General features: G+C 35.1%; 1 protein-coding gene across 3 annotated transcripts in view; it reads left to right on the forward strand.

The window, feature by feature from the left end:
- LOC149777711 (properdin-like) overlaps nt 1-22,713 on the forward strand; it is an 84,018-nt gene extending 61,305 nt beyond the window's left edge. For 2 of the 3 annotated variants that reach the window (XM_089938763.1, XM_089938765.1), the window contains one exon: nt 22,490-22,712. In XM_089938763.1, the coding sequence (XP_089794889.1) occupies nt 22,490-22,667 (178 nt within the window). In that variant the 3' untranslated portion in view covers nt 22,668-22,712. Of the gene's footprint in view, nt 1-22,489 lie in introns of all 3 variants that reach the window. The other variant, XM_089938764.1, reaches the window with a different exon arrangement.
- The last annotated feature ends 417 nt before the right edge of the window (nt 22,714-23,130 follow it).

Raw genomic sequence — 23,130 nt, forward strand, 5'->3', positions numbered from 1 at the left:
TTCCAGGATAAATACGGTGTTTTAAAGACGAGTAACATCAAATGGAATGACATAGTTCGTAGAGTTCTTGGTGCTACTACGGATAATATTCTAGTATTTACTGACGGCGGTAAAATCAGAGACTCAAATATATCAATCGTGACTATTAGAAATGAAATTGCAAAAAGTGTTGCTAATCGTTTACGACATACCGGTAATACAATTACAGGTGAACTCAGCATGAATTTTGAATAAAAAAGTTTTTTTTAAAGACATCCAACATCTAATGAAGATGCCACAACAAAAAAATATGTAGACAATGACTATAAAACAGTAGATACTAAATTAACCACGCTGCGAGCTGACCTTGACGTTCATGTAAATCTGTTTTCAAATATACGTAGAAATTTTCGAAAACTTAATGAAATCGCAGACGAATTCTTTGGAAGTCGTTGACTGTTGACGTCAAACTCTGAAATTAACACAAAACTCGGAGATATTAAATCAGTTATGTCAGACATTGAAACGATTAATAAACGATTAGGTGTTATCAGAGATCCTAAATCATTTTCAGAGTTAATCACGATAGCGCAGAGTAATATCGTTGATATTCGGAATAAAACTAGAATATATTGTACGTGGAATTACTGATATCGTTAAAAAAATAATCTGATTAAAATTCCCCACAAGCAGATTATCAGCGTAGTATATACAGTAGCGTCTGACCACGCATTATGGTCACTACTCTATAAAACCGGTACCGGTTACCGGTATATAAAGGCTCTCAGTACTTGGTACTTGGTATTGTAACAGTCATCCACTAACTCCTTCATGTGGACCTCCTGTATCTATGTTAGTGATGCTAGATCAAAACGACGAGGAAATATGTACTGTGGAATCAGAAGAAAAATAACTCGGCTTGATTTATTATTGGTGTCTTGATTTAGTAGCTACATTCCAACCTATTAAAATATAATGAGCTTTCGATCAATGTTCAACGTTTTTCGATACAACCAAACTAAAAAATATCGTTGACGAATATTCAATAAAAGTAAACAAATATCGCAGACGTGTAGTTGTCGTTGACTTAATTGTTTATTCGGCGTCCGCTGTTATTGATGGAACCGTTACATCATTATCAACAATAACACCATCGCTAGTGATGGCACCAGCATTTGTAACAATTTGTGTTTAAGCTGCGACAACAATTGCCGGAATTCTTAATATCTTTGCTAAAAGATATGCACGTGTACAAACAAAAAATTGCATGATTATATAATAAAATTACAAAGAGCGACGCTAGCAAACTCCAAATTGTGCTCATTATTATCAACAACTCTAAGGGAGAATATTAGATTTTGAGTTCACGGAGATGATTAAAATCTACAAAGAAGCAAGGACTGTAATAGAAGTCGCTCCTGATTTAGAAAATCGGGATTTAAATAATGTCAACACCGAACGAAGTACTACAAAAGATTGTAGTCAATACATTTCCGTCAAAAACTATGATGATATCGGTGAGCTCAACTAATCCAGAATTTAATTTTAACTTTTCAACTTCAATTTGAGCGAACTAAAAAGCGCTGGCACAATTACGAATATAACATAGTTAGCCAAATATTCGATGAAAATCATTTGGCGGATTACCAGCAAATAATTCGCTTGTACTTGCAAATAAAAATGAAAATGATGGAACTCCCGTTTGGCAAGTTGTCAGAATTTAAACAGGTAATTATTAAATCGAACTAATCAGAAATGAATTCCAGAGCAGAATTGAATCTATTAGTGGAAGAGAGTCAAAAATAGCTATAACAGTTCACGAACCAACCGTATCAGCCGTGATAGAAATATATTCACAAGATTATGTTGTAGATATTTATAAGTCATCGATCCGATCTGTTTAAGGTTTTCCTGAAGTTCCTCCAGAATATCATGGATCATCAGAACCTCAACGAGATGATTTTATCACAGATGAGAAAACATTTATAAAAATTCCAGAATATCAAAAAGAAATATGGCGATGATGTTACTGGTCGGATTTATTTCATTATTTAGTTGTTGACCGAAAATGTATCAAATTATTTTCCAACAATGTAAAATATGAGCACGCACGTGTACTTAGTGATATACGAACTTTATTTTCCAGTATTATTCAGTATTATTATAATGACGTAAAACAACAGATTGATGAAACAATACCACTTTTAAGTAAGATTATGTCCGATCTTGAGTTTATTAATCAGCAAATCATCAAAGTTCTTAACAATTCGACGATATTTCTCAATCATTATAAAATAACTAAAGTACAATTATCAACGTTTGTAATACCAGAATTTAGAAATGAAAATGTCAGTCGACGATCTTATCAACGAAAAGTTTTCTAAAGACATGAATCATGGAGAAAAATAGCCCACCAGCATATCTACTCAGATATAACAATGATCCATTGTTATATCTGAGTAGATATGCTGGTGGGCTATGGCGGCAGACATATTTCACCAGGAATTGTAAATATAGCTTCATCGATTGCAGTCAATCTTCTATGTGATGAAAGTGATGGAATCTTTAAAATAGATCATGAAAAATCTAGTCAAGCTCAACAAGGATATATTTTATATACATTTACACATCCAGTACCGCCTGGATATTTGATTATACAAGATCATATTAATCCTGTTTACCTGCTTTGTCATAATTGGTTCTTATCAAGAATTCATTTCAAACTTACTGACCAATCCGGACACTTAATTTGAATATAAATCTATTGTAAAATCTTAACGATTTTTAATCGTAAATCTATTTTCGCAGAGTGTTTCACAAATAATTATTTAATCAAAAGGCATTATATAACGTACCAACATATGAGAGTTTTCATAAACGACAACGAGGAACTTGAAACGCCACCAGAACAATAATGGCATCGCCCCCGTTCAATACAGAACAATTTAGTGTTCATATAATTATTGACAAATACGGCAATAAAATTATTTTTTTACGCAGGAACAATTAAATGAGCTGCAGCGAGAATATTTTATTATGATTACGTGCGATAGAGATAAGGTTATGAATTATGCCCATTCTTGTATTGAATTAAATTATCTAAAAACGTATTGTCTAATTTTTCAGATTTATGGGTATATTACCATAAACTAAGATAAAAATCACATAAAAATTGTACAAGTCAAGTCCATTTCTTTTAATTATTCCTCAAGTAGATTAAAAGTCAGAGGATAATTAACCAAGACATTGCCGTAACTTTCATTTTCTTTAGTGACGCTCTCAATACTTTCACTTTCAAAATCGTCTTTACTATCTTTACTTTCGTCACTACTTTCACTTTCACAATCCCCTTTACTATTTTCACTAACAACTTTGTCCTTGTTTTCATTTTCACGATCTGACATACATTTTTTCACTGCCTCACGCGCTTGTTAACAATTTTTTTGTTTCATATTCGTGAGTTATTACTGATCTAATTTTTTCGATCACGCTAGCGAGAGATCCGAATTTTTTAACTTCCGTACCTTTCACAGTAGTCAGATATTGTAACATAGCTTGCTTGATGAGCTTTATAAATCTCTACTATTTTCTTCAATTATATTGTGTTAATTATCACACAGATGGTTAAATTTTCATATAAAATTAGTTACGACGATGCACAAAAAATAAAATATTAAGTAGTCCTATAAATATTTCTTAGTAAAAAGCAAGGTAAATACTTAATTACTCTACGGGAGAGAGCTTTAGCTTGACAGAGTTCTCTCCTTTCAACAATAAAAGTCTCAAAATGATAAACGTTCTATCATGATATTCAGCTTGTCATAAAAATGCCTACAGACTTTGCGGCTGGCTTTACTTCGATAATTATATGAAAATAGAACTTTCGCCACAGACGATGAAAACCTCAGATTGATAAAATAACTGTTCAAATAATAATTATTATAACAATGAATATAATGACAAAAAAATTCAATTAAAAAAATAGTAATATAATATTAGTAGCAACACGACTTAATTTCTTTACCGGAGATACCTTAGCTTGACAGAATTACCACCCTTCAAGAATAATAAAAAGTTATATTTTGTTTATATTTCTTAGAGAAAGCAGATCCGGTAATACTATTTGCGACAGACTGTATTGAAGACATGCAAATATCGAACTATTTTCCAGTTGTGTTCATTTATTGAATATTTTTATTTACCAGTCTCTGTATTTATGGATTTAACCGCCCTTTTTTCAACTTTTTTCACAACTACCAGCATCACCAGTTTTACAATTTAGGTTCTGTGTTATAGCTCGTAAATTATCTAAAGAGTTATTGAGTTTTCTCAATAAATATGATTGATCACTTGCACTGTCTTCGATTACACCCCCGAAACATTCGTAAACAAATTTATGACAAAGGTAATTTTTCTTCCCAACATTAAACATGAGAAAAAAAGTATTAGTGACAAAACCGACTGTTTTTTTTAGTCAACAGTGCCTGATTACACCATCACTGGATGCTTCATAATCCTTGATGATAGGATGTCTCACAAATTCTTTTTGATCCATTTACATAATAATATTATTTGTGTAAATTATTATGTGTCTAAATTATGATTTTGAAAATCTAGCTAGATACTCTTCTGCATTTCTTATAACTTTGTTGTTATTATCAGTATTATTTTTTATCATAATATCTTTTGAGCTCTTTGTATTTTGTTAGCAACATATTACAAACAGAAATGCGTGTTTCCTCTAACGCCAACACCATATTTCAAACACGGTGTTGGTCCTCGACTTTATTCCTTGTACACTTTGTAAATTATATCTGCAGAATTCGTTTACACAAAATTTGTCACAAGGATGTATAGAGCCTATGATAAGCCATTTCCATTTGTTCCTTGTTTGAATCATAGTATGTCTATAACGTATCAATTTAAATATATACTTGTCTTAATTATAATATGAACGAATTGATAGAGATTAAAATTCAGCCTTCTAAAGATTAATTTATATTGACAGAATATCCTCCGACTTACAGATGCTTGCTCTGGTTGAGCCAACAAATAAAAGTTTGATTAATATTATTCATGATGCCAAGAAAGGATTTAACAAAGATGGTGCATCTCATGTGTGGTCCACGTTCAAAATCATACGCAACACAGATGGTGTCGACAAGGTCGTCGATGCTACAATGATCGACAAACGAGTGGCAACGATTATTAATTATCTCGATGATCAAAGATATTTTTTTCAGAGTACAGTTTATTGAATTAGCAGAATCAGGCAATAATCCTTGGATTATCAGTGACAAACGTGACCATGTCCTTCATAATGAAAAATTGCCGTATTAAGTAAAAATTCCAAACCAGAAATGTTGACTGGCATTGACAAACCGTATTATGAAAGCGTTTCCTGTAACCGCGGTTATTTATGGAATTTATCCGATAAATGATAAACCCAGCGTTAATAATCCAAATTCGATGAAATTTTCAAAAATAAATTGTGTAGCCGTACGAGTGATGGAACAATTTACAAAGTGGAAATGGTTAAACGGATAAAAGACGTAAAATAATAAACGAGTGGGGAAAACTAATTAAAGATAACGGAGCATCTGTCAAAGACGTCGCTGAATTAGGAAAGAAATTAAAATTCCCGATAATAGTAAGAACAATAACCAGAGAGATTTGATACGAATCGAGGTATAAATCGAAAGGAGCTTCGATTGAAATTATTGATCATTATGCGCATGTGTGGACTAATGCAGTAACAATATTTCCACGAAATCGAGCTTTTAAATTTTGACCAAGGATATATGCTTGTTTTTATTAACGAAATAAGTAAGAATGATACGGTATCTGTGAGGCTGTTTCAAAGTTTAGATAATGGAAATTATGATCAATTTTTACGACCTAATGGAGGTATTTACCGAACAGAATCTCTCCATGGAGAAAAGAAGACAAAACACTTGCGTTGAAATATACCCATGACGATGCTGAACAATTACTGAGTTATTGTTTTACCGTTCCTTCAGTTGCTATTCGTTTTGCTAGAGAGAAACATTCGAGGAAACCAACAAGACTGAATTTTCTTGAAGAAATACAACGCAGTAGTGTCGAATACGAATACGGTGGATTATGGAATACTAAATACGATTATAGAGATGTTATTTCAGTTAGTATGGTTGCATGCTATTCTGGAAGTGTTCTTGGTATGGGGAAGTGTTCTAAGCACTTTTGAGCGATTTAGACATCACACACACGAGATGATCAGAGTATTAATAAATGGACCATTACCGGATTTTGACCTGACTGGATTTGCTTGTATCGAGTCATTGAAGGTTGTTAAAAGTCTTCATCCGATTTGTTATGTTTGGTTTGGCAAACATTTTTCAGAATGCTCGATGTGAAAATGCTATTATCGTCATTTGTAAGTGAAGCAATTATATCATATCGTCCGCAGAAGGAAGTTTGGTTGCCACAAAAAAAGAAATATTCTGATGATAAAAATCCTGATATAACTGATATTGTGATTTTGAAAATAAAATCGCAAAATATCTTGGCAGAAAAATAATCGGTAAATTCACCCAAGGAGGATTATGTGATCATAAACGATATTGTACAAGATTGATTAATTTTATAATTGCTGATACAACGAGTAAAAATACGTTTATAAGTCGAAGCAATGTTAATTTATCAGACAGAACTAAATTAGGTACAATTGCGAGTTATATTGATGAAGAGTCACCGCTGTTTATTCATTTAAGATTTTCGATGCTCTTGTACATTTCGATAAATCTATTATCAATGATAAATAGAGCTTCTGAGTTTGCTGTTAGAGTCGCTGCGGATTCATTTTATATCAACATGAATACATGATTGCTAGAAGAGCAATATATCGGCACTTATGCTTCATGGGGTGAAATATACTTAATTATTCTGAATCCGCCGACGTTGAAATTAAGGAAATTTATTGCAAAAAATAAAATATCAAAATTATCATCTGCACCATCTGTATCTGATCCTGAATATAAACAAAGAACAGTTTATCTTAATGGGACTGGATGTTCTGGTAAAATATCTCGTGTGATCGAATTATTCTTGAACAGTTGTTCCGAAATATTTGTATTAACATCTACACACAGACTCGCAAGAGAAATGAAAGAAAGAAATATTAAATCATGCACTTATCAAACATCCTTTCGATGGAAGGGGGATAAATGGACTCCTGAACGAATGGGAGAGAAATATATTCCAAGGATTATTGTTTGGGATGAAATATGCACTGTTTCATTAGAAACATTAACAATATTTATTGATTAGTTATTGACAAACATACTGCTGTAATAATGTGCGGTGATCATGGTCAACCACCATCTGTTGTTGGATTGTCTCCACATGGATGGCTGAGGAATTTTGTGGATTAGTATTAATAAATAACTGATAATCATAGAGCATTTGATCCAGAATTAAATTAAGAGAGATAAAAAATTGATCAGACTAACACCGAATAAAATTCAATGTAAAATAATGCGTGAAATAATTTCAAAAACTCTTATTAACAATTTTCGGAATTTATGGAGACCTAATGATTTGATAGTTGCAAGTAGAAAGATAGTTCGTGAAGCACTTCAACAACAATTATTAATGTTACATTAAAATAAATTCAAATCTACCCGTACCATTGTGTTATCGACCAACTCACACTCGGTCACAGAATATCGACGTTGATATACCAGGATCGTCAAAAAAACAAAACCTTTTATTAAATTATATTGTTTTAGTTCCTGTCAATGCTGTTGAGATTGCGTTAACGATAAAAATCTCCGTGGACGCTAGGATACTCAACGACAATTCATTCATCGCAAGGATTAACCATCTCTGATACAAAAGTCTGAATCGTTGATGATCGTATCGAATGGTCAAACTTAATAAATCGCGCAGTATCTCGAGTCAGGAAAATATCTCAGTTGCGGTGAATTATCATAGACTTTAAAGAAATTGCTGGTAATAGTTATGTTATTGACAATGATATTGTAAGAAAGACATTAGGTAGTTATGAACAGTGTGACAAAAGAAATAAACGACACTTTGATCTCGCTTCAGAATTTATCATGACATTGATAAAACAGCAAAATAATCACTGTACGAGCTGTAACACAGTAATATTGTGGCAGTATTAAAATAATAATCCAAGACAATGTATTGTAGACAGAATTAATAGTAATTTCGGTCATACACGCGAAAATGTAATGCTGACCTGTCTTGAATGTAATCGACGTCGAGGTGATAGTTTAGAAAGGTGAACATGGTGGTAAATATGTATCTTCAGGAATTACTTGTAACTGTTCACGTACAAATCCACGTTGAGGAGCAGTTGAATCTAATCTGTAGATTTCATGTCTACCTGTCGCTTTTACCACGCTAGAAATTGTATGTGCCGTAATACTCCAAATAGGATCAGCCGCTCTTTATTACCACCTTCAAGTTCATTGGGTTCATATAAATACCTGACAGTCACATTACCTAATTCTGGTTGTTTTGAAAATTCATGTCGTTGTCATTGTATGTGTTTTCTTGTAATCGCATTAATAGGTTTCATGGCAGTTATTAGAGTCATTTCATTATTTAATGCATTTATCACACTTGGCAATCTTGCAACCTATTCGCGAGATCTTGTATCTTTCTGAATTATTTCCTTTGCTTACTGATATCCAAATAAACGCTCAGCAAGTGCTCGATTAAATTGTTCAACAATTGCCTGATCACGATGAATTGCATTATGTCCTCGACTAATAGCGACATTATGTTTTTTTATCAGAGATGATACTCCACCAAGAAATTCCTTGCTAGGATCAACCTTCAATAGTTGTGGCCATTGCAATGGTCCACGTTGATAAATTTGTTCAAAAGCAGATGAAACTTCAGTTGCTGTTTTAGTTGATAACGGCTCTGCTTCCTTATATCTACTTGCAATGTCAACGACAGTCAACGCGTATTTTATGCTAATGACGTATACCTTTTGTAATAGAATCGTGTGGTCAGAACAGGATACCTGCTTGATGAACTTCATTAGGAGAGCTGACATCAAAATGTGCATGCTGAATCTTTTATGTGGTGGTACATAAATTTGCCACATTGCATGTCGTGCTAACCATTCAAAAGCAACATAACTTGTAACATTTGCTGCATCAGCGAGTTTACTAATCGCTGCTCTACTTCTCCGTTATCCTCTTAGGTCATAGCAAGTCGATTCCATTATTTTAAAAATTGGATGATTAATTACCGGCTCCTAATACTAGTTTACCTTTATCGCAGATCTTACCAATCGGTTAGCTAATGATTCCATGAAATATTTATTTTTTTATGGAATTTAACGAGCGACTCAACTTCACATCTGCAATATGTCGTTTGTGCAGATCTGGATTTTATAAGCTACATCATGAACGTGATATACTTGACCAATAGCATTTATTGCATACTATCCAGGTCTTGGTTGATCTCGCTCGTCAACTCGGATATCACGTCGGGTTCAAGGACCACAATACTTGTATCGTGGAATATTGTTTCTCATGAGCATTTAGCCATTGGAGTTCCTTGTAATTTTCATAATGATGTAGCAATATCACCACCAAAGTATTATTAGAAATACATTTATATTTATTTGTACCACATTTTACACATTTTCCTAAGTGCACGCTTTTTATTTTTGTTGTTATTCTTGTCAATCCACTTGTGGGGGGTGGATGTTCTACATCAAACACAATATAGATCCATATTATTTATTACATTTCTACAAAATGGATGTCATTGATTTCTCAGGGACACGAAAATAAGAGCCATCAAAACATATTTCAGCATTACCGAATTCCTTCAGAATGATAATACTAGGTCCATCTGGATCTGGTAAAACACAATTATTACTTAATTTAATAATGAGATGGCTGAAGTGTGATGAGTTGTATTTAGTAGCTCCGTCAGTTGATGATCAGGGATGTAATAATGCACTTAAAGATTTTAATGAAAATGCAAAATTGTTCGACGAAGATAGTAATGATATTATTGATTTCATCAACGATATTGATGACGCACCATGATGAATTTATTAATAATTTAGTAGTATACGATGATGTAATAATGCAAGAAAAACAAACAACTCCAGCAAGTATATTTTCTCGAGGAAGACGTAAAACTACTGATGTGATTTATGTTACTCAACGATATGAAAAAATAAATAAAGTGATCAGAGATGACTGCAATATTTAAGTTGTATTTAATGGAGGTGATACACATACTCTGCGAAATATTCATCAGACTTGGTGTTGTGGGGATATGGATATGATTAGGTTCAAAATCTTCTTTTCAAAAGCACAATCTACTCCACACGGATTTATAACGATAACGATATCGTGTACGACTTGCTAAAATCTTAGGATGAAAGACTGATATAATAATGATTTAATTATAGCAGCAGAGGGAGAGCGACCTCTATTGAAACGTCCGGCGGATAAACGAACGCACATACAAATATTAAAAAACACGAACGATAAAGATAAAGTAACAAAAAAAACCCTAACCCAATTAGAGAAACAATCGGTAAGTTAGAGACTTCGGTTTGGCGTTATTACACTTATATTTTTCATTTTAATATGAAGCTTTATTTTTCCAAATATGACGTTTCATCCTCTCTGCTGCTTATGCTTAAAATATTTTAAGACATTAAGATTATGATCTAATTAATATTAGTAGTAAAAATGTTGACAAGTCTTTTTTGCGGCGGGATTTCTCACTGTCTGGTGGGGTTTAAGAAGGATTAATTATTTTCCCATTTCAGGTGGGTCCTTTTACCATCTGATGTATTTAAAAATTGTCACGTTGGAGTAGTATCGAAATTCCATCTGTTATGCTAATATAAAAGTGCGTGGAGCTGGACAATTTTAGTCAGTCGTATTTCGGATGTTCCTTGTGGGTAGATATTATTTGAGAGGAGACCAATGTTTAAAATAGTTATCGTACCTAAAAGTTCTCATTGGACTAAACTATAATTCTGGGACTATTGAGAACTATTAAAAACGCACTGTTGACATATCTGTAAATTCGAGGAACGTTCAATTTTTTTGGACCTGAATATAACATGCTTGCATTATTTTGAATTCATTTCATACTATTCTGAGTTCATATATATATATATATATATATATATATATATATATATATATATATATATATATATATATATATATATATATATATATATATATATATATATAAGCTTTAGCGTTTGCTTATTTGGTTTTCAGTATTGCAGCACGTCAAAGCTCTATCCAGCTACAAAGGTGTCGTTGAAGCCAGCAATAGCTCTAAGATGACCCTTGCCAGCCCTCGTCACTACCGAGGAACCAACGAAGATGTAGGGATCCGCCAACCATTGAGCCAGGCGTTGATCTGTATGTTTGGCAGCTAAGCCAACGCCAAGACAGCTGTTGAACCATCAAAAATGTTATAGTCTGCCAAACGACAGCCTATTGCTGCGAAAGACTCAACCCTGGAGGCCACGACATTCGCATAGAAGTGTCGAACCATGTGTAATTCTACCCCCTCTCGTTCAGCGCACGAAACCAGCTGGTAAGTTACGGACAGTTACATCCCAGTTGATCACGTAGAAATATTGCCGATCAGACATCCAAATGAGTATATCGCAGATACTCAAAGACACGATCCGTGGCATTATAGAGATCCTCAGTCAAGAGATTGACAAGAAAGGTATACAGAATAAGCTGTTCATTACAGTCATGCTTGAACCAGGACTTCAAGGGTTGGTCACAAGTAAAGACTCGCACATACAGCCGAGGTGGACTCTTCCAACACCCTGGAAAATTGGAATGAAATGCTACTACACAAAAGCGACATCACTATCACCACAACGTTTGTTAGTACCCTGGCGAAAGTGTGTTCCGCGAGCAAGAGGGCTGCTGTAAAGGAAGGGATGACGAGTCCAGGTTGAAACTGCCGGCAACTACAACATGCAGCCTTGCTTGCGAGACGTGATGACAGAGGCTAGTCGATAAGGTCGCATACCTAGTAACACTGGATGCACCACTCTCCCTTATTGATAACTTAGTTATGGGTTCAAGGATGCGCCATTGTTGTTCTTTTAATGACACCCACGATGACATCCTTTCTGGACGTGCACGAACCCACCATCGGTATGAAGGCAAACGTGCATTCAACGGCAGTATATCTGACATGCACTCATATGTTTACGACTTCCGAAATCGTGACATGTGGAACCCGGCAGTTACTAACTTCACACGAGAAAGAGAGAGTACCGTGTCCTTTCAGGCCATAGCCACGGGCAACCAGCAGAACGGCCAATATCCAGCTTTCCATTCAGATCTTGACACAGCATGGATTAGCCGTGGTCATGCACTTATTCGTAGCCGATCAGGTCAATACGCGGCAGAACAACAATAATCGCAGAACAATGATGTCTTACCTGGAGTCAGCGAGGTGAGTATGATCCTCGGCGACCTCTATGAACTACGCTGCCAAAAAATGTGCCCTGCGCCTACCACGAGATGAAGAGCTTCATTGACTGCGACCAAATTGTTGATTTTAGGATGAAGGTTAGCCCCAAGTCTAAAACTTACTCTACCCCATCTACCACTTCATCTTGCATAACCCCGACTATATCAAACAGTCGGTCATAGATATCTACATCAAGGGACTCAGAGCACCATTGCTGCCTGCCGAGCTTTAATAGTTATCTCCTCAGAAAAAAGTAGTCTGTACGTGGGACTGGGGTAGATGAATTCCCGTCATATCTCACACTTGCCATGCCACATGAACTTCATATTGTGTCTCATACCAAGGGTCACTTGGATAAGCTCACTTCGTCCTTGGGGGCCCGTCGCATCCTTATCCTTTTCTGCTCACTATCGCCCGGCCACACGACTCCGATTGACCCGCAAAACCTAGCGTGTCACTGATATTGTATATGAAAACCTAGAAAAGGATTTTATTCTTGTCACTGTTAGCCCTTTGACCTTACCTGACAATTGTTGCCAAGGCACGGGAGGTCCCAGCCATAACGATTTGCTTGATCTGCATGTTCTCGTGCCATCTGTGATTATATGGAAGTGAATTAATTAGGTAGACAAAATATTGTTTTATTAAGTGATTGGCAGATGCACGTTCAGCACGCCAATTGGCTACAGTTACAAGCGTATATCCCGTAACGTAGCCAAATAACAGTAACCTAAACATGTATGAGAAGACGAACGATTCTATAGTGAGCAAACGCTTACTGTAAAACCGAGAACTTCTTCTGAGACATTCCAACTGATATCGACTCTGATAGACTTCGTCATATCCTACAATTCTCAGTTGGTTTCGTCGTTTAGAAAATAGTAGCGAATCCATGAATGAGGAGTCATCTTGCGGAAGTACGTTTTCTGTTAATGTTAGGCGGGAGTTTATTGCTGTAAATTACGACGTTCGGTATTCAAAGATAGTATGTTATCATAAACATTATTCTTCCTCTATATTAATAAAGCAAGACAACTTCAGAAACGTTTGTGCAAAGTAGATCCCGCATTTCGTGACGTCTGTTAAATAATGAGATTTATGCTCGTGAAGAAACTGGATTCACTCTTTTGTACTCAAGAGCAAATATAGGAAAGTTTGACTCAGAAAAAATTCGAATAGGAAACAAATAACTCATCGTAGTCACATATTCAAGAGAGCTTTATATAAATTATTTTAGATGAAAAGACCCGGTCATCCATGTATATGTGCATTGTTCTGCTAGCAGATATATAAATGACTCCAAATTGCTTCAAACAATTGCGGAACACCACCGAACATTCATCTGCCAACAGGTACCACAGGTATCCGATTACTCCATGACAACGCACTTGAGCATAAATCCGCCGTCTTTGCATACTTTCCGAAGGAGTACACATCCAAATCTACACCGTTCTCTAAACAAATCTGATTTAGCCCCATATGACTTTTGAATGAAACCAGATAACAATGATTAACTGGTTGGCAGACTATTTGAAGGCAGCCAAGCAACTGCAAATGGAGTATTCCACTTGATGAACGTCATTCCAAAACGTAGATACAAAATCAAAATGGCATTTCTTGTTTCGGATGACCTGACTGAGAATGTATGTAAAGATGCATGCACGTGGGAATATTTTGAGGGGTGCCCTGACGTACTAGTCGAAAATAAAAATAAAAACTTCATTCCAAAGCTTAATCAGCTTCAAAACATTTTAAATACCCCTCACATGACTATAGAAGCTGACTATTGCTTCCGTCTTATATGAACAAAACTTATCAGTATATTATATTACATTGTTCAGAGCATTTCATAGTTATGTGACTGTAGAGGTAAGTATTTATGAAAGATAGTAGGTATTGGTTCGTGCATATTACAGTAGTGTGTCTTATTTTGAGGACATGATTCCATATCTCTTAGATCGTACTCCAATACTTGATATTTATTATCTTTTTCTAAGTGGAATTCTTGTTATTTATGGTGTCTCCTTCCTTCTGTACACGAGTATGCAGTCATAGATTAATAAGTACCTATAGTTTAAAGTCCATGAGGAGACAATTGTCTAAAGTAACCGTTGCATTTATTTTTAAAATGAACAATGATTAGTACTGACGTCCATAATTAGCATCAACCCATCGGTGAACGAGTCGGAGTAACTAGTGGGGTCTGTAGAAAATCCTTTGTTAAAATGACTTACAATAACGATACGTACTCAAACATAATATAACGCACAAGCAAATTCTTCAAAGGTTGTGAGATTTAAGTGTAAGCATTGATATTGACATAAACAAGCATATACAAGCATAACAAGTAGACAGTAAGTATGAGTAATATCTCTTCTAAAGATCGGGGTACACAAGAAAAGGGCCACCGATTTCGTTAGCCATAGAAGAGAGTTAACATACTTGGCACAGTTTAGCAATTCTTTTCCGCAAGCTTCCTCTAACAGCAGGACCGTAGACTAAGGCCCTTTCATCATTTATGTGATCTAGATCTTTTGTTTGGTGTTTTTGTTTTGTGTTAGTGTTTTTATTTTACAAGTACGCCCATAAATCACATGTGCTAATTTGCAATTATTTTTTTTCTTCTGAATATTAATTATATAACAAACCGAGTCATAATTTTGTGTATCATTGCATGTGTATTGCAACAATGCATCAAATAGCATACATTTACGGTAGGAATGAATGTGTACTGTTACGTGTTAAAGATCTCATAAACAGTAACAACAAAAAAGTGAAGACAGCAAGCTTTGTAAAATTTAACAAATATTTTATTTCCCTCGAGGAAAAGGATAAAAACAAGAAAAAGAGCTCACGTTTTTAAGAATCGACTCCAAAAATAATCGAAGAATAATTAAAGAATGAATAATTAGAAGTCCTAGTGATAAAATGTTCTAATGAATCTGAGTTTGAGTCCCGATGAAATCTAAAATGAAAGGCGATGACGTATGCTATAGTCAGTGTAGCACTGATGTGTCTACTGTTCTTTGCTGAACCACATAAAAGATCATTCCAGTGTCGGAATTCCGAATACAATTTCAATAAAGTCTTTGTCCAATAATTCTGCTTGTGCACTTAAATATTTCCAGGGATAAGAATTAATAATTCCAGTGAATAGAATTTCAACTCAGACTGGTCCCAAAAGAATTTACACCTTGACATCTATAGGGAAAGGTTATAAAATAATTTAAGACGCAAAACAGATTCTCGTATGAGGGTCACGTGATCACTTTGTGGAATAAGTTAGAAGCTTTACATCCAAGCACATCCTCGATTTCGCTTTATTAATCACACATTAAGAATGAATAAAAATAAATAAAAAGGAAGTTGTTTGCTTCAACTCTTACTAATTCTGTATCAAAAAGTAGGTCAGCATTAAGATACGAAATTATAATAGCAGGTGTTTCCGAAAAAAAAAGTCAGGTCAAACTAATTTCTGGAAAATGTCAAATCCCAGTAAATAAAATTACATTAAAATAACATGTAATGGAATAATAAACAGTACAACCAACAAACAAACAGGTAATCAAATCAAATATACATTAAATCAAATATGCATAACAGTAAAATTGGGGTTCTTTTCAGCAGGGTTTAGCATTATCATCTCCCAGGACAATTATGGCTCTTATAAAGTGGGTCGTAGTATAGTCATTTTGCTCATTTCGTTCCGCTATTTAACGCTATTTATATTTGCATCTCACTCAATATATGTTATTTCGCTTGGGATTTAATTACGGAAAAGTATAACTATGATGTAATGTCAATATTTCTCAACTTTATACATGCGCGCTGAAAATGCTTTATTTATCAATCACTGAATGTGATGCATATGTTCTGCCCAGATAATGTCGGTGTCAGTTATTTTGGCAAGGTTGCCCTGAAATGACCACTTCTATCTTTGATTTGTGACTATCGATGCGCGCAACTAATGACGCAATGATGATAAGGTGAATCGCCGGGAAGTAATATCCATTAGTGTGATCATACGGCCGCACTGTTAATAAGGTAATGCGCCTGGCAGTATTAGTCAGTGTACCAGGTTATATTGGATAGTCTGGCAGTATGGGCGCCACGATAATATGAGTGTGCACTTGGTAGAACAGGTCAATATCATGTTGCCACAACGGTAAGCTGGACAAATTATTTATCAGAAATAGTAATTAACTGATTGCTGCGTGATACAATGCTTAGCAACACTGAGCAGTGTCTGCTTGCAAGAACAGCCTGTATAGTTTGATAGAATATGGGTTTAATACCCACCGGAGAGTTTATATTTGTATCCAGACTGTATCAGACTAAGATATGAGTTTTGTGTTATTAATTATGTTCACATGTGGTTACATCCAGATTTACATAAAGTAGTTCAAAAACAACATTGCCTGCTGTCGAATTGGGATAGTTATTTATCGATAACCCGTTGCACCTTTTGTAGGAACAAATGTGGCAGGTCAAGTGGTAAGATGGTAAATACGGAATTAATCGATTATATAGTCACATGACACCGATTAAAGTTTTGGTGTGCATACCAGAAGGCTAAATGAAATAAGTTTAATTTGCAGTTTGAAGAGGTTCATTGAAACACTTGGTTCTAGGCAAAATAGTCGACAAGTATGTAATTTCTTTGCCGAACGAGATTCAGTGATGGGCGCAAACTCAGTCTTTCCGTAGCATAGATTATGCTATTTATATTTCTGCCCTGAGATATGGTGCAATTGTGCAATATATCCCTAGAACCCATCAACCATACATTCCACCTTTTGCAGGAGAAGGCAGACAAACAAGTGCAGGATATGCCTAGGAAAATGCAATATTACTATCTTCATTCCTCTGGTCTGACAAAGTCCTTTTATGCACCAAACAATAACAGCACTAACGGTTTTGTGCTGAATGTACGATTATGCAACCATTACAGACATATACTCTTTACTTTTCATTGAACACTCGCTTGATCGAATATTCGGACCGTATTGTCTTCTACCATCAATCTGCGTTCTGTATAGTGGCAAGTGGAAATATAACATGTATCGTCCAAAGAAAGAATTTGCTACAAGACCAGAATCCCATCTCTTCTGCCACGTGGATGTAATCCAGCCGGGGTGCAATGGGAAATATTGCTGGTGTCTTAGAAGCTGCTATTGTTTTTATTCTTTCTTTCCTGAAGAATTATTTTAATAATATAAGACATGTTTTTGATCTATCAGACTGAATTTTAAAGCAAATAGGTACATATCTTCTGCCAAGAATAACGTTTTCATGATTCACATAATCTCCATAGATAGTATTTCAATTAATTCTCAACATAGAAGAGTGAAACATGATCTGTTACGCCTCGTCATTGTCGTGCAGAGAAGGGAAAGGTCTTTGCCTGGGAAGATGAATAAAACGGGGCATATAAGGATCTGAAATAATCCTTACACATGTGGCAGTATAGGTAGGCGTCTTTAATCCAGTTATTACGTACATCGATACATGTGTTAAGAACATTGAGCAAAAAGATAATATAAAAGAACTGGCACTCTTGCCTACGCGAGCAATAACAATGCAAAGGAATTAAATTTGCTAAGAGAAACGATCTGCTAGTTCTTGTTTATTATGTGAAGTATGTTCGCGTCTGTCTTGCATTGCTAGTAAAACACATCTTGTTGTTGTGCTTGCGAAGCAGAGATCTAGAGAGCTATAGACCTCGAAGATGTACATTTGTTATGAATATTGATTTGAATCTGTCACAGCTATTGCGCACGACACACATCCTATGTTTTCAAATGATAAACAAGTCATGCAAATAAACAATAGATGCAGCTTCCATTGATGATTTGGATCCAAAATAGGATGTCGGTGCCACGCAGTTGAGATTTAAACATACTCAAAATCCATTCCTGACATTGCAGTCGCAAAATCACGATTGACCTGACAAAACCAATACTTAAGGATTGCTGTTCAATACAAATATACATCGATATATGCCCATAACGTGTTGGAAGAATTTGTTGCCGATACGGTGTTCTCATTTCTCTGCGTCGTGATCATGTAAGTTATGTGCATGTCTGGTGTCTCATTAGAAGAACAAACGTTTGAGCACCAGAAGAATCCGTGCCACAATTATTCAGTACACAGAAGGTAGTATAATTGAACAAGTTAACTGCACACTGGAATCAATAAGACCATGTTGACCATCTTGACTTAACAACGTGTTTCACTCACACAAAATGTATTTATACTAGGTTGGAAAGTTACCGATCCTTTAAACATTAGGTCCATGTTAACAGAGGAAACTCATACTAACCCATTCGCAAGATTGATCAAAGAACACCAGTGATATTTAGAGGGGGCGGGCATATACATCTGCACGAAAAGAGAAATGGCACCGAGGACGTTTGGAGTCTCGGAAAGGTCTGGGAATTTAACTTTCAGCGTCACCTCGGGAGGTACCATAGGCGTATAATCTTTATTCTTAATATACCAAAGGTCCCAAAAATTATCTTATCAGATTTAATTAAGTTTACTACATGTCGTATTCTAATAGGATGCAAAATCATATTTTTGTATTTTAATTTGTTTCATTTTGACATACTTATATTCGGTTTCCTTAGTTTAGAAAGTAATTACTTTGTTTGGTGAGTATACCACAATTAGAGGCGTGGATAAAATTGTTATCAAAATCAGTTGCCAACAGTAAATGACATGATTAGCAGTCGCTAAATCTGATGCAAACATTGTATAAAAGTATGTTGCTGGGTAGTCATGTGTAACAGCGACATATAACCAGTTGGGAACGATTATATCTGTCCACTGTTTTATACCAAGATTGCTGAGCAAACAAATTGATTTAAGCAGGATGAAGATCAAGCAAGACTATTTAAGGTAATTAAGGATGTTCCTCAAAGGGGATATTCCTTGTTGGCAAGACGACAGTAAATGACCACTCACGTCCTAAGCTATCGATGCACGTAACTCGTGATGCTATTACAGTAAGATAGATCAACGTATAATAATGACCATTTTGATGGTATTGGATCCAAGGTAATAAGGAAGGAAGTCTGTAGGCATCGTCTCATGTAGCAATGTTGGCGCAATCATGCGCTAGAAATTATTATGGCTGGAATAGTAGTTGTGAAACAAATACGTATTTGAAATTCCTATTGGTACTGCCCAAAGACGTGTTAATGTGCAGAATCACAAAATCTTGTAAATGGACATAACTTGAGTGAATTTGGATGCATAGTGTTAAAACCATATAGCCATTTGTTCTCTCTACCGGGCCATTGTACGCTACCGATGTTTCTTTCTCTTTTAAATATTGTGAAAAAGACCGACACACGCTTCCGGCCTATTAGCAAAACAATGAGAAGTTAGGCCTCATTCTTTTGCTCGTTACAATGCGAAAAAATTGATGTGTGTACATCCGACTGTTACTTGTTCTCATTGTATGCTAAAAGACGTAGTAATCTCAATCAATTACTGATCTGCATAACGGTCATCTTTTTTACCTCTGATCATTCATTGGAAGCTACGTGAGAAGTGCATTGACATCGAGCATGCGTATCAATACTTCTTCCGGCCTTATCTGCAGTAAACTCACCTAGCAAAACACGAGGTTATAGAATATCCCTTAATCCGATTTTATAAGTGTGCCCTATATATTTAGCAAAGTTATATACCCTGTTCCTGGTGGGTAATCGGGTTTTTCTCTAAGACACATGTTGTGTTAGGAATAGTGGAGTTGATTCTTTGTGTTACATTTACCAGACACATATAATAATGTCCATGACTTACAAAAAAAATCATTTCCTATATTACAGATCTTAATGTTATATTTGGCATAATATCGCAACAGGTATAGTTTCGTCCAAATAAATCAGTTAATCTTTCTAGCTTAAAAATGATTTTGGAATTATTTTGATTTGTATTTTTTACGGAATGTTTTGTTTTGAGAGCCATCATGGGGATGTCTTAAAACATGCTGATATTCTCTCTGGGAGTAGGAGTATTTTGATTGATCATGTTACTATCGTGCCATTCATTGTGTTATAATATTTACATCTCGGAGTTCATGATAGAAAGTATTATGTTTTACAAACTGCTATGTTACACAGGATGGAAGCTGAAATGTTAAATGTTAAATACATACGTGTTTTTATATATCTATGTGCAGATAACTTGCATTACACTACTAACATCGTATATAAGAAGATGACGTTTGGTGTGCACTCATATCTAGTCGGCCTAAGTCCATGAATTTCCCAACTCACCAATGTACTCATGTTTATCATCCGCAGAAGGAACAACAGACACCCCACCCAGCCCAAATAGATAAACTAAATGCTAGAACTCAGAAGAAACCAGGACTATTTACATATTTGGATGAAATAGCCAAATACATAAATTGTCCTAGTTTTTTCTGGTTTTTTGTGCATTCATTTTATAAATAATATTAAATGACGAAGTAAAGAAATGAGATGAGAATCAGTATCAAACTGTTTATATTTCAAATACCTGCGTTGCGGTTAATAGTAGCAATTAAACAGAAAAAGACAGGTACGTTATTCTGAATCAATGTGTGTTATTCCTACTGAGGAAATACCTTGTCTTAATCTAATTCCAAGCTAAAAACGAAGGAAGTAAATGATGAATACTGAACACTGTCGCTACCCAAAAGCAGCAAAAACAATAAGTACTGAACAACAGATCCCATTAAAGGTATGCTTTGAAAAGGTAGTTAAGTAAGTAAATGAGAAATATTGTACCGAAAGATAAACAATCTTAGCCAAATAAATTTTAAAACAAATTCATATTTCGGTATTCATTTCCAGTAGGAGTCCTGAGTTTTGTGTTATTCATTGGTTTCATGACTTTGTGATTTTGCCGCTCTCAGGCAATTTAGGGTTGTCCTCCCAACACACATACATAAATAGCACATACACAACTATCAACCCAAAGAAAAGCCTTAAAAACAGAGCATTTTTAAAAGACAAAATGTAGCTAGAGCTATGTACTTATTATATTCTTTTGAGGAAGAATGCTCCAGAAAGTCACATTTTCATTGCATATGGTGTGCTTCCTGACCCATTTTTTCAAACCTACGCCGCGGTATTGTCTACCTAATAAGAAATATGTCGCTGGGGTCACCTCTCTTAAGGCTCAATCTGTAGCATCTCACAGGATTTCAGTGAGTGTTCAGTTCGGCAATTGTGGTTGGCGACTAAATGAAGAGCTCGGGGATATCGCAAGATTATTGACTGTCATATATTTTTTTGAAATTTATCTTGCATAATATGTGTCATAGTGGCTTCTAATTCTGTTTCATGTATTACCCTTATCAGTGTGTTTACATTTGTCTTTGCTTTTGACAAATCGTTTTTTTTGTTAATGAATCTGATCCGACGAACTTTGAAGTAAAAGGTTTGTGGCAAGTGGAATCGAAGGATAGTATGATCCATACGCTGCTGATATCCTCTGGCTTTCTTTAACTTCATCTTTTTCAAAAGCCTTACTAAGTCTTAGTCATTGCAAATCTTATCTGTTTTAATAAGTCCAAGTCTACTGATAGCGTTGATAGGAGACTAAACCTTGGAAACTTGCGCATTGTACACCTTTGATATGCGACTTAGATTGTTAAGTCCTTAAACCTAATTTTATGCAGGACTAAAACATATTCGTACACTCGTATTTAGCGTATACATTTTAGAGTTGCAGCGTTTACTTTTACAGGCTTTTGCTCAGTTGTCTAAGGCGTTAACTATAATATTTCACAAGTTTCGTTCGCGACAATGGCGTGTAATATATATATATATATATATATATATATATATATATATATATATATATATATATATATATAGTTGGTTTGCACATGTGAATGGAAATATAAATAAAATATATAGTTTAAAGATAGTTGTCTTATGATATGAAGCTCATTTCTTTGTAGCATTGATTTATTCCTCCTAATTTGAACTTGCAGAAACGGCTGGACCATACAAAATACCTATGTGCCCGATGGAAATGGTTCTATATGGCTTAGTAGTCTTAGCTGCACTGGAGGAGAGAGCAGCCTATTCAGCTGTTCCCATCTTAATCCAGTAGGGATTCACAACTGTCACCATAGGCAAGATGTTGGTGTTGCCTGTTCAATGATATAAATATGCTTATAGCTGATATTGCCTTTGTAAAAATTATTGTTCGTGCTATAAATTGAAATAAATGAGTAATATCAGAAATATGCTTCTGGCACACAAATATATCCTGTTATAATGATGGCATATTCTAGTCCATTTTGTACTTTGGTTAATATAAACTACTGCACATAAACACAATAAAAATGTCCTATCCTAATATGTATTTGCATAATTCTGCATATAAGGCGCACCATGTGTAGCCCATCATGCGTTGAGAAGTGGCGTTAATCCGAAACAAGGGACATCTATATAAACCTTTCTTTTATTTTATCTCTCTTGCATGTTTAGATTCTTGAAGCAAAACATTTCATTATCTTCCATCATTCACCTTGACTATCAAACACCCATATGCAAAAATGGAGGGCCAGGTAAAGGGCAAATTTGAGTTGGTCATTGATACACCCAGTTAAAATTGAACACCCGCCAT

The sequence above is a fragment of the Sinohyriopsis cumingii genome, chromosome 17 (genome assembly GCF_028554795.1).
Source record: "Sinohyriopsis cumingii isolate HCF-2022 chromosome 17, ASM2855479v2, whole genome shotgun sequence".
Classification (NCBI taxonomy): Eukaryota; Metazoa; Mollusca; class Bivalvia; order Unionida; family Unionidae; genus Sinohyriopsis; species Sinohyriopsis cumingii.